We start from the raw sequence: 12,795 nt of genomic DNA, 5'->3' as shown, positions 1-12,795 counted from the left end.
GTTGTAGTGCTTGGGGAGTGAATCAATGGATAGAAGATCTTCCTCTCCATCTCTCCATCTCTCCTCCTCTCTGTATATCTGACTTTCCAATAAAAAAAAAAAAATCAGATAAATCTTAAAAAAAAAAAAAAATCTACAGTGTTCAGAGCATCACTGCCCCCTCCCCTAAAAAGCATCTGTATTTCATCAGGGTTACCTAGCTGGCTGTCCCTAGGGCACATATCTGATGTCATCAAAAATTCATAGTGACACCAGCTGGCAAATCCACCGATGCCATTTGTGCTCCCATTCAGAACAATGGGGCGACCTAGGAGAGCAAGGAGGGTCCTGAGAGCAGCCGTCCAAAAGGCCACTCCTGCCCCTCCCCGTTCTTCAGGCCCACCAAGAGATTAAAGAGCGGTGGCAGCATGATTGGAGCAGAGAGGGGGTAACCACAGTGACCCAGGATCAGGCCAGCTTTGGGATCATCAGGTCAGAGGGGCACCAGCATGGATGGCGTGGCCACCCACCTCGGGTCCTGGGTCCAACCTTTGCCACGATCCCCTGGACTGGCAGGCTCCTAGCCGCAGAGGTTATAGAAGACTCCTGTAGCCAGAGGGGCGGCTCAACACGACTGCTTTCTCCTCCGGCCATGCGCCAGCTGGTGCTGAGCTCCGTCTAGGACATGGCTGACCTGCTGGGCCGGCCTGTGGGCGACATCTCCCCAACTGATACCTGATGGTGAGCCCGCAGCTCCAGCCTCCTGCTGCAGCGGAAAGCAGGTGGTAGCTGACTCCCTGGGAGTGGGTCAGGTTCCTGTTCCAACAGGCCAGGGTCTGTGTTCTCTCCAGACGGCTGCAGACAACCATTTCTGGGCTGGGCTCCACGCCCGGAGTGGCAAGGAGGATCTAACATCCCTTTTGTTTCCATCCCAAGTCATAAAGGAAAGAGCGGTCTGTGTGCCAATCTCAGGTTCCCAAGAATTCTCCAGAGGGGCTGGACACCCCAATTACTACTCAAGGCCTGCTGGGCTCCCCGCCCCTGCCAACCTGGATACTTCTTAATCCCAAACCTGGGTCCCAGACAACTGCCCTCCTCATCCCCCAGAGGGCTGTGCCCATTCCTCCTGCAATGACTCAGCCTGTGAGAGCCGGCTGGGAGGTCATGTGCAGCTGCCCCTACTTGACTGGCACTGCAGTCCCCTCTCAGATCCCCCCTCCCAGGCCCTCTAGGGGAAGCATCATCAGGCCAGATGACAGAAGCCTTAGGTCAAATTGTTGGCTCCTTCACCTGGCCCACGTGTGTGCACTTGACGGGTTGGATAAAGGCTGCTGAATTGCTGAGGGCTGGAGAGAGGCGGGTGGGAGTGTTTCAAGCGCCCTTTTCAGGTCAGGCTTTGGAAGGCACACCTGAGAGTGCAGGGCCAGGAGGGTGAGCAGGTGTGGTGGCCATCCCTTCCCAAGCCCCCCAAGCACAGCCCAGAGAGGCAACGCCCTGGTCCTGCTCAGACACCTCTAGGAAACAGCCAGCTACACACACACACACTGCTTAGGTTTCCACTTTTACACTTCCACAGCTACAAGAAGACAACCCCCCTCCTCCAGGGAGAGCGAGGTCTGATAGATGCCCAAAGAGATCCAAGCTTCCACAGCACAGACAGGGCCTGGCAAGGCCTGGATGGCCAGATTGAGAGGGAGCCCCTCACCCAGCTGCCCACCCCAGGGGCAGCATGGGACTGCTCTCCCGCCCCCCCCCCCACCCCGCCCAGGCCCCCATCCAAAAACCTGCCTTCTATACACAGGTACTGCCTGGAGAAACTCGCTTCATTCTGCCCACGTGAACTAGACCTGGTGCTTCACCTCTGGCATCCCCCCACCTCCCGACACGATTTAGGGACGGAGTGGAAGTGGGGTAGGACTGGCCATAGAAGTGGACCTGCGGGCTCCATTCCAGGGCAACCCTGGGGGCCCGTGGTCACCCCTCAATTTCCACTACAGAGTGGCGCAGGGGAGAGCCCTGGGAGAACCTGCGGTTTCCAGGCCTCCCACGGCTCCCTGGGGACATCCCACCTTTCAGAAGCCTCCAACTCACATCCTGCCACCTGCCCCGGCTGCTCCTCTCCACAGCCATTCCTTCAGCTCCTGCCACTTGGGGGGAGGGAGGCTGCAGACCCCAGCCCACCTCTAGAGGAACCGCTGAAGGCCACAAGGCTCCCTAGCCCACCCAGGCCGGGGTCTCCTTGTGACCAATCTGGGGTCCACCCCGGGACCGCGCACCCGCCCTCCGTACCCACCTGTGCCTCCCAGCCCACTGACCGGCCCTCCAGCTTTCCCCGCGGATCGCGGGAAGCCAGCAGCGGGTTGGGGAGCTCCGGAGGGGGCCGGGCCCAGTTCTCTCCTCCACGCCCCCACGGCGGATTCCCCCGTTTGGGCGGCGAACCCCACGCACGGTCCTTGTCCCCTGGGGGGGATAGAGGTAGGGTCCTCTTCGGGCGCGATCTCCGGGACAGCCCCGGGCGGCAGCGCGGCGGGAAGCCAGGAAGCCCCAATCGGTCCCAGGCAGCCGCCTCCAGACTCCTGGCCCGATTCCCCTCCTCCGGCTCACCCGGAGTTGGGGCCAACAGGCAGGATCAACAACCCAGAAACTTTCAATGGAAGGCGCCCACTGGGAGGCACGGGGAGGCCGGGCTGAGCCCCGGCGCTCACTCACCATCTTGCTCGCATCCATGACCGCGGCTGCGGCCGCTCCACCCCCGGGGCTCCGCTGCCCCCGGCGGCGCTGGCCCCCCACCCCCGGCTAGTTCCGCCCAGAGGGGGCCATGCTGCAGGGAGGGTGCCGGCGGGGGTGGGGGCTCCCCACGCGTACCAAACCGGGAAGACGGCGGTGGCGGCTGCACCGAAGCTGGACCCGGGGAGGGAAAGGGGGAGGGGAGCCGGGGGGAGGGGGCCGGGCGCGGAGCCGCAGCGCGCGCCGGGGGTGGGGGAGGCGCGGCCCCGTGGCAGCGACGGCCGGGGAGCGCGCCCGGTCCCCCGTGGCCCGGGAAACCCCGAGAGCGGCGGGGGCCACAGAAGGGCGCGCGTTCCCAAGGGCTTGGAGCCTGCAGCCCCGGGCGCCCTGCGGCTCCGGCGTGATTTGAATAACAAAGGTCCCCCCTTTTCCACCGCCCCCCCCCCCCAGCTTGGGCTGCAGCTGGGGTAGCCGAACCCGGGCGGGTGTGTGTGTGTGTGTGTGTGTGTGTGTGTGTGTGTGTCTCGGGGAGGGGCGAGGGGCAGACGGTGGGTGGGGAGGGAAAGGGGCGGGGCGGGGCCGCGGCTGCGGACATTCCAGCGGGGGCAGGGGGTCCGCCCGGGCCCCTCCCCACTTGACTTCTCTGGACAAAGGGGGAATTCAGAGCCAGTTGTTTGCCTCCTGCGGCTAATCCCCTAGGGGCCGCCCAAATGAGTCAGGGGTCTCCCAACAGATGGGCAAATGGGAGGCGGCAGGAGCAGGTCTCTCCGGGGCGCCTCCTTCCTCCTCCAAATCCCCTTCCCCGCCACCGCTGCAATACACCTAGTGAGATCCCGCTAGCCAGCTCTTCCCCCAAGCGACCAGCGAGGGAGCTGGGCTCCCTGTTTCCAAAGCTGTCTGCTCCCAGCTCAGCTATAAGGCTCCCTGCTCGCATTCGGGCATCTCTCATCACACTGGTAGTCTGCTTTCCAGAGAAAATTCTGGAAGGACCACTCTCTACAGGGACACATGCGGTCTTCCTGGCAGGTGTCTCCTCAGAATCATAACCCCATCTCTATTGTTTAAAAATATATATATAGTGCAAGCCTGGAACACAGCCCAGGACAGGGATGTTTGAGCCCAAAAGAATTTCCCATGGTGCACTGGGACAGCCCTGCAGGTGGAGCATCACTGTCCAGTACTTAGAAGTCCTGGCAGGGGAACAGGTGACCTGGCAGGCCAGCTGCCGCCCAGCTGGGTGCTGCCCTCTGCACTTGCAGGGAGATGTCACAGGATGAAGTGCCCAGCCCTGGTTCCAGGGCCTGCTGGGCTGATAGGACATAGGGTCGTCCCAACACTGGGCCCCTCTTTGTCTTTAGCAGTCTTGGAAGGTGTGGGTACCAGTGTGGTTCCCCACATGCGCATGCCCAAGGAGTCAGCAGTCCACGGTTCCCAAAGACTTTTGTCTGCCTTGGCTAAGTCATCACGACATGAGGCACACCCAGTGTGCATGGGTGCGTGCACAAACACACCTCTGGGCACCTGTCCTTCCTGCCACTCCTCTTTGGGACTTGCAGAAGAGGTGGCCGTTGGGTATGGCAAAGCACTGCCGTGTTACAATGTGTCCACTTATGTCTAGCTGTGAAGCAGGGACCCTTCTAGTGCTGTTGCTGCGCTGTTTGGAGTGAATGTGATTGCCAGAAGGCGTGGGGTCACCCAACTCAGGGTAAGGATGGCTTTTTTGAATAAACTGGGCAGAATAAAAGAGGAAGTGCTGGGGGCCTCCTCAAGCGCCTTACCCTAGCAGCACAGGTCAGTCTGTATGTTTTGGTAGAGACTGACACCTACCGGTAGACTGTGGTTCTGCAGCCTAGCCCTACAAATCCGGGACTATATCCTCCAAGAGTTGGATCAGAAGTGGAGCAGCTGGGACTCCAACCAGCACCGGGGCTCACATGGGATGCTGGAGCTGCAGGCGGCAGAAACTTAACCTGTTGCAGCACAGCACCAGCACCATGTTTTAATTTTTTTTTTTAAAGGCTGCAGCTCCCACTGGTTTATGTGAGGGCCGAGTATGTGCTGGGCAGAACCAGGCTGGACTGCGAAACCCATTGGTTCCAGTGGAGGTCGGGGCTGAAAACAGAACCAACCCAGCAATTGCAACCACCAGCTGATCGTGGTGATGGACTGTGCCGGACCCTGTACTTGCTAGAACACACAAGAATCTGGTCTGGGAACACCTCAAAGTTTCTTTGGGGATCTCCCCAATCAAACTGCCGGACTCAGAACCCAAACCAAGAAAAGACAGAAGACAGAACAAGTCAATCAACCACCTGTGCTATATGTTGGCAGCGAAATACTAGGCAAATGGAGACTCTATGATGGACTATGTCAATCAGTGGATTCTTCAATGACCTCATTGTGCTTGGAGTGGCGAGACTGGCAGTGATTCACAACTGGTGAACTATCAAAACCACGTGAGCAAGAATCTTGGAGCATGCCCCACATCCGGGACCTGGGGTGGGTGGAAAACTGGGTGGGGCTTCCCCCTCAATATCCCCCTTTACCTCAGATACATGAAGGAAACAATAGGGAAATCATAGTCTTACACACTTTCCTATAGTCCTTGAACCTTTTTACCCTAATTAACTATGTAAAGATTGTCAAAAATATACTAAAAAATTAAAAAAAGGATTTACTTACCTATTGCAAAAGCAGAGTTATAGAGACAGAAGGAAAAACAGAGAGAAACAGATAGACCTTCCATTCACTGATTCATTCCCCAAATAGCTACAACAACTGGGAGGCTAGGCCAGGCTGAAATCAGTAGCCAGGAGCTTCCTCTGAGTCTCCCATGTGGGTGCAGGGGCTGCTAGGATTTGAAACTGTGCCCATGTGGGATGCCAGCACTGCAGGTGGCAACTTAACTTACTGAGCCCCAACACCGACCCCAGTGTTTTATGCAGAAACCAGCCATGTGACATGCACAGGGAGTGTGTTAGTGTGTTCAGAGAACTGCATCATCAGGTGGCAATGTAAAAACACTGCAGAGTGAACTTAAATTAAGGCAGCCAAAACACCACTGGGCAATGCTGTCCTCTGGGACCAGCGGCGGCTGCCATGCGTGGGGTATGCAGCAGCGGTGGCGGTCAAGGTAGGGCATGGAGGCGTCACACTCATTTCTCGAGCCAAATCCTGCTTCCATTACCTGCCTCTCTGTCCGAATTTCTACTTTCTCATCCCCCAAAATGGGCTGACATGTGGTCCACCTGCCAGGACTGCCGGCAGGAACACCAGCGTACACTGACCGTCCAGCATGGTGGGAAGCCAGCTGGACTCAGCATCTGGTTCTTTGAGGTTCTGTCCCTACCAAGCCCTCAGTGGATTTCTTTGCAGAGCTGAAGTTGAGGGCTGGCTCTGGCATAGCAGGCTAGGCCTCAGCCTGCAGCACCATTTTCTCACAGAAGCACTGGTTTAAGTCCCAGTAGCTCCACTTACCACCCAGATCCCTGTTAATTCACCTGGGAAAGTAGCAGAAGATGACCCAAGTGCATAGACCCCCTGCATTCACATGGGAGACCCGGAAGAAACGCCTGGCTTTGAATCAGCTCAGCTCCAGCTGTTGTGGCCACCTGAGGAGTGAACCAGCAGATGGAAGATCTTTGTTTCTCCTTCCTTCTGTAAATCTGTCTTTCCAATAAAATAAATCTTTGGCGGGAAAAAAAAAATCTAAGATGACAGCGACACTTGAAGACGGAAAGGTCAGAAAGTCAACAGGCCTTACAGGGAACAAGAGGCATCTCCGTGGCCAGCCACGCCCAGCTGAACTGCATGTGCGGTCAGCCAGGAAGCTAGTGGCTGAAGGAGTCCCCAGGGAAGCCTCCCCTCCAGGATTTGTGTCCCTGGCACCTAGACAGCACATTCACCTTGGGGCCCAAGAACCTCCATTTCAACTTCAGAGAGAAAAAGAAAAACCTCCCTCCGCCTCTCTTTCTAAACTCAGACACTCCTGTGTAGGACTTGAGTATTTTCTTTAGAGAGAGAGAAAGAAACAGATTTTCCATCTGCTGGTTCACTCCCCCCAACTGACCACAATGGTGGGGAATGGCCAGGCTGAAGCCAGAAGCCACAGAATTCCATCCCAGTCTCCCACCTGGGTGGCAAGGGTCTGAGCACGTGGGCTACCCTCTGCTGCTTTCCCAGGCACATGAGCAGAGCTGGAAGGGAAGCAAAGCAGCTGGGACTTGAACCTGCACACTGATTTGCGATGTGAGCATCCCAGGTGGCGGCTTAACTAACTACACCACAACACGTTTCCCTGGCGCCAGCCAAGATTGCACTCTGAAGTTCAGAAAGAAAGGTAAAGCCTCAGGGCATTCAAGAGGGCCTCATCCAGAGCTCGCCTCTGACCACCTGCATAGTCAGGCCACTGGGAGGCCAGGCGGGCGCTGCTGGGGGAGGGGCTGATGGCTGACCATGCTGATGGCTCCTATCAAGTGCCAGGTACCCAGGATAAGCACTGTGTCTTTCGGTCCCCTGGACATTCTGTACAGTGAGCACTATTTTTGCTCTCCCTCTTTCATAGATGAGGCGTGCTTTATGCAAGGGTCCTACAGCTAAGCTGACCTCACAGCTAAGCTGAGTGGGTGTATTTCAGAGTGGTCTCCCCTGCCCCTCTGCCCGTCAATGTGCAGGATTGGCAGGCAGGCTAAGATCTCACTGGTGTGTGTTTCCATTTGCAGGGGTCATCTTTTTCATCATTTTAAAAACGCCTGTGTGTGCCGGGAACGTGTAGGGTTTGGCTGCCTTCTCTTCCTTCCTGGAAGTGATCAGCATCAATTCCCAGAGCCCAGGGCTCCTGGGATGGGAAGGCATGCAGGGCTCAGCAGCTGGGCTCTGACCCCATGAGCTGTTGCATTACAGGCTCAGCCAGGGTGGGGGTGCAAGGAGGGCCTCCCCCAGGAGCTCAACTGTCTCCCCTTCAAAGAACACACAAAACACGCCTGAGTTTTAGAGATGCCTCATCCCGGCCCGGTGACTCCTCAGTCCGAGACGGAAGTGAAAGTTGACTACGAATAAAACACCAGGTGGAAAGATGATTTTAGAGTGCGCAGGAAACTGTGGCGATGAATGAGAGGCGGGGGAGTGACAAGAGAAGTGATGGAGAAGGCACAGCCAGAATGAAGAATGTGCTAAAAGACTCCGTGGCCACTAGGTGGCGCTCATATCTCTTGCTACGTTAGACACCCTGGCTTCCAGTGCAATGCTTTCAGATGGAACTGCTGGGAAATCTTAGCCTTGGGTTTGAATTGTATAGGGAATCCCAGGTATTTGCTTTCAATACTCAAAACTCCTGTGGCAGGAACCTATCAGCAGGACCCAGGTGCTGGTGACACCACGACAGTAAAATTTGAGGTTGAGCAGTCCTCCAGGGAGGTCCCAGCACATGGGGGTCCCCGCGCCAGATGTTTTGGCCACCCCAGGGGAGACACAGACCCACCTGAGGTGTCACAGTTGTCTTGCAAAAGCCTCATTCTGGGAGGGTACTGAAGGGCCAGGTGGCCTATCACTCATTTGACCTACATCTGTTTCTCTCCCATTTCATTTTATCTGAAAGGCAGAGAGAGAGAGAGAGAGAGAGATCTTCCACTGGCAGTTCACTCCCCAAATGTCCCACAACAGTCAGGACTGGGTTCCATGAAAGCCAGAAGCCAGGAGCCTGGAAATGTCCTCTGAGTCTCCCACATGGGTGGCAGGGACCCAAGGACTTGAGCCATCACCTGCTGTCTCCTGCGGTGGGCATTCGCAGGACATTGACATCAGAGGCATGCTCACAGCTGTGCCAAACGGCCGCCCTGTGCTCAGCCCTGAGCTGATGGAGCCACGTGCTGGGCCTGTGGGGACTCCTGGTTCCCCTGCTGACAGGCCACAGTGATGCGCCACCAGTGTCCCTGTTAAAGGCCACGTGGTGAAGACCTAGCTACTGGAGTACAGACAAAGCCACCCTGCCTTAAAGCCGCAGCAGTGTCCGTGCCGTGCCAAGTGCGTGGCCCGCAGGGGCCAGGACGCTCACGTGCTATGTGCTGACAACCAGGCTACCACTGTCCTGTCTGCTCCTCCCCAGCCACGGGCGCAGAGCTGAGACAACAAGCAGGTGCGGGAAGGTGGGGAATCCACGGCTTCAGTGGGGGAGGCCTGCTGGGGGGAGGTAAAAAGGAGCCTGGAGCCTGTATGACTTCATGCCCCTCCCCCCCAGGGGACTGGGAGGAGGTCCGTCAGCTATGTTGCTTTGACACCTGCTGGAGGAGGTGCAAGGACACGGCAGATCGGTCAGGCGAGAGGCCAGGTCTGGAGTCACCTGTGTGTGGGGGGGAGGAGGGTGCAGGGAGAGTACCAGGAAGGACAGGGCCACTCGGGAGGTTTGTTTAGTCACCAGGATGACATCACCATGAGGTCAGGCAGGGGTGTGGGAGAGAATAGCTCTCCAAGAAGGGACCCTGGGCTGTGGGAGCTTTGCTTGTCAACCCTTAGGAACCTGAAGTATATACACTGTCACACTGATCCTTCCATTAGTATTGTTTGCGTTTATATACTTATTTCCATCTATTTGAATGGGAGAGAGAGGGAGAGAGAGAGAGAGATATCTTCGGTCTACCAGATAACTCTACAAAGCCTACAACAGCCAGGATGATGCAAGCTGAAGCCAGGGGCCTGGAACTACATCCAGATCTCCTGCCTGGCTGGCAGGTGGGTTCCGTCACTTTCTGCCTCCTCCCATTAGCAGGAAGCTGGGCTGGAAGCAGTGTGCTTAGGACTAGAAGCAGCATTTGGACTTGCGGTACAAGCATCCCAAGAGAAGTTCAAGAGCAAGACAGGAGGGATGGATGGAGGGAAACGGAGCTTATCACGGCTACTGTGGCTGCCCTGCTGGGATCGCCTGGGAGCTAGGGTGCTGAAAAAACAGGGCTGGGACCAGCCCAGGCACCACAACTTGAAAGCCTTCCTCCCCGTAATAACCACGTGATGTGCAGCCAAGACCGCGAACAATCGGCTGCTAGGAAGCAGGAAGCAACCGCTGCCCAAGGTCTCAGTCAAAGCCAAGGGGGCGCAGGAGGTGAGGAAGTATGGTACTGCCCTTCCTGCCCCGCCTACGCCGGGGATTTCCGGGCTTCCACCTGGAATTTTCCATGCCTTGGCCAAAGGCTCAGCACAAGCAGAGACCTTAGGCCCCTCTGCCCCTAGTCGTGGATGGCTCTTCCCTCTGACCCCGCCACCTTGCTCCCCCCACTGCAGTGTGCACGTGACATCACCAGGAAAGACTCTAGGCTCAGCTGCTGCACCATACAGAGATCCTGGCCCAGACCTGGAACCTGCATCCACACAGTGAGACTGACTCCCAGGGCAGGCAGACCTCCCATTCACCAATTCACTCCCCCAATCTCCGTGACAACTGGGCAGGGTCCTGACAGGAAGCTGAAAACTCAACCCAGAGGGCCAGCTTCTGGAACTACCATCACCTGCTGCCTCTCGGGGTGAGCACCAGCAAGAAGCTGAAGTAGGCCTTGAACTCAGCCAATCCCATCCGGGACATGGTTGGCCCAAGGGGCGCACCCTGCACAGTTGCAGAACGCCCCGCCCCAGAACGCCGCTGTTAGAGCACCGGGTCTCGGTAGCCAAGCTCTGTTGGCTTCTGGCGCTGTTCCAGGCAGCCTACCCAGGGGGGCCAGCAAGGGTGAGGTTTGGGGGCACCCAGAAAGATGGCACCCACTCAGGCAGCCTCCTCTCAGAGTCCCTGCCCACCCAGTTCCCTCCCTGCAGGCCGGCACTCCCATGCCCCCTGCAGCAGGAGGCAATGAGCCTAATTCCTTGTGATTATAGCCTTGTAGGAGCCAGCAGGGCCCAGCTGCCCAGCAGTGGCCACTGACAGCCGGCCTTGGGGGTGGAAAGAGAGAAAAAAAGGAGAGAGGAAGAAAACATAGATTTCCCCTCCTTAACCGCCACCCCCCCCAAAAAAAAAACTCAACTTGATCCTGGGTTATTTTTAGGCACTTATTCATCCCACATATTTCTTTTTTCTAAAAGAGCCACACACAGGCTGGGCAGAACAGTCAGCAGGAGGTAGCTGCTCAGAGGTGGATGGGGATGGTGGTGGGGCAGCCGGCGGCACGTGTGGGCCAGTGGACTGCCTAACAGGGAGGCTGAACCGGCTGCAGGGACCCTGGGACCAATGTCCCAGCATTCCGAGGGCAGAGCGGAGTGGCTGCCTGGAAACAGGCGTTTGCGGCAGAGTCCTCAAGTTCAAAGTCCTCCCTCCACCCTCCAGCGCTTACTTGGGCAAGTCACAGGAGCCTCTGGGCCGGAACCCTGGTTGCAATCCTCACAATGTGTGGCACATCTGTGTGCCTCGGTTTCCCCCCTCTACAGCACGAAGCTAACCGTAGCCACTTCTCAGGGTTACCTTGAGCCTGAATGAGTTAAACACGTGTGAGGCCTTCAGCAAATGGCCTCTTGCTACGAAAGTGCAATACACATTGATTATTACCATCAGGAGTTACCAGCACTTTAAAGAGCGTGTGCGTACTGGAGTAGGACAGAGAATGAAGATCAAAGCCACAGAGACTTGGAGACTGGCGTCGTGGCTCAGCGGCTGTATGAGCTGCCACCTGCGACAACAACCTCTTCTATCAGAGTCCCGGCTGCTCCACTTCTGATCCAGCAACCTGCTAATGCGCCTTGGAAGGCAGCAGAAGCTGGACCAAGTGCTTGGGAACTTGTAACCCACTTGGGAGAGCTGGATGGAACTCTGGGCTCCTGGCCTCAGCCTGAGCCAAAGCGACCATTTGGTGAGTGAGCATGGAAGAGCTCTCTTTCCCTCTCTCTGTAACTCTGCCTTCCAAGGAAAATAAACAGACAAGTAAGTACAGCCTAAAAGATATACTTACTTCCTGAGGTGGGAAGGGGGCAAAAGAACAGAACTTTGCATTCCCAACCCAACACGTGCCTTGGAAGAGGCTTTGCTTCTGTCCAGGTGTGAAATGCCAACACCCTGTGAACAGGGTAGATCAGCTCTGGGGAGCGGGGCACACAGAATGCTAATGCCCAGCAAAGCCCCCACCCAGCCCAGCAACTCCCAGCATGCGCTGGGTGACAGTGGATCTCCCAGGCCAGGTGTAAGGATTACTCCTGGGTGTGTCTGTATCTGAGGTTACAATGTCCTTTCTAGAATGGAAAGAGGGCTCTCCCCAGTGCAGGTGGGCATCAACCAAGCACTGGCAGGGGCGTGGGATGGGGAGAGGCCTGCCTGCAAGGCAGAGAGGGAGGACAGGGTTAGACACCCCAATCCCACCCTTGGACTTGAATCCAGTCCCAACTCGGGCTCTCCTGGGGCTGGCGGACAGCTTAGGGATCACTCAACAGCACGGGCCAGTCACCCTCTCCCTCAAACCCTGAGAGCTACCCCTTCAAGCATGGGCAATGACTGGGGGCTTCCTCAGGCTGCCACCCTCCAGCCTGTGTCCTGCCCCTCCAGCCCTTGGCAGCCTTCATGTCCCTTTCTCTATTTCTCTCTCCCTAACAGGGAAACATACACAGATGACTTCTTTGGTCGTATGCCCACCCAGGCTCCGCGGGCCTCTCCTGATCCTGTGCTCCGTGCCCATCTCTAGCGCTGGTGGGACTGCTGGGGCCGGCTGGCCCTTTAAAAGAGCAGGGGCCTGGCTGACTGCCCGGGTCAAGTGCTTCTTCCAAAGCTTCAAGTGAGGTCCCCAAAGCAAGAGGAAAATTCCGCCATCCCTGAGTTTACTGTCACTGGAGGTGACCACGGAGCGGTCTCCCCTGGCTGCTGCTTCCTGTCCCTTCCCACACTTCCAGTTATCCAGGGCCAACTGCAATCCCGAAAATAGTGAATGGAAAATTCCAGACATGAATAACTCCTGTTTTGAAGTAACTCTGACTACAGTGTATTGGCTAGAATTGTTCTATTTTATTAGTGGCTATCATTGTTCGTCTCTCACAGAACCCAGTTTCCAAAGATTAAACCCCAGAGGGCCAGCGTTGTGGTGCAGTGGGTAAAATCACTGTGTGCAACATTGGCATCCCACATTGGAGTAC

At 56.8% G+C, this 12,795-nt stretch overlaps 1 protein-coding gene across 3 annotated transcripts in view; it reads right to left on the bottom strand.

Annotated features, from left to right (window-relative positions):
• HIP1 (huntingtin interacting protein 1) overlaps nucleotides 1-12,795 on the bottom strand; it is a 106,913-nt gene that overhangs the window by 51,544 nt on the left and 42,574 nt on the right. The window contains exon 1 of one of the 3 annotated variants that reach the window (XM_058680910.1): nucleotides 2,689-2,721. The exons of the other annotated variants lie outside the window; for them this stretch is intronic. Coding sequence (XP_058536893.1) covers nucleotides 2,689-2,706 — 18 coding nt within the window. The 5' untranslated portion in view covers nucleotides 2,707-2,721. Of the gene's footprint in view, nucleotides 1-2,688; nucleotides 2,722-12,795 lie in introns of those variants that run through there. 3 annotated transcript variants of the gene reach the window in all.

The sequence above is a fragment of the Ochotona princeps genome, chromosome 24, assembly GCF_030435755.1.
Source record: "Ochotona princeps isolate mOchPri1 chromosome 24, mOchPri1.hap1, whole genome shotgun sequence".
In the NCBI taxonomy this organism is placed as follows: domain Eukaryota; kingdom Metazoa; phylum Chordata; class Mammalia; order Lagomorpha; family Ochotonidae; genus Ochotona; species Ochotona princeps.
Note: the sequence above shows the minus strand (reverse complement) of the source record. Positions and strands in the feature narration are given on the sequence as shown.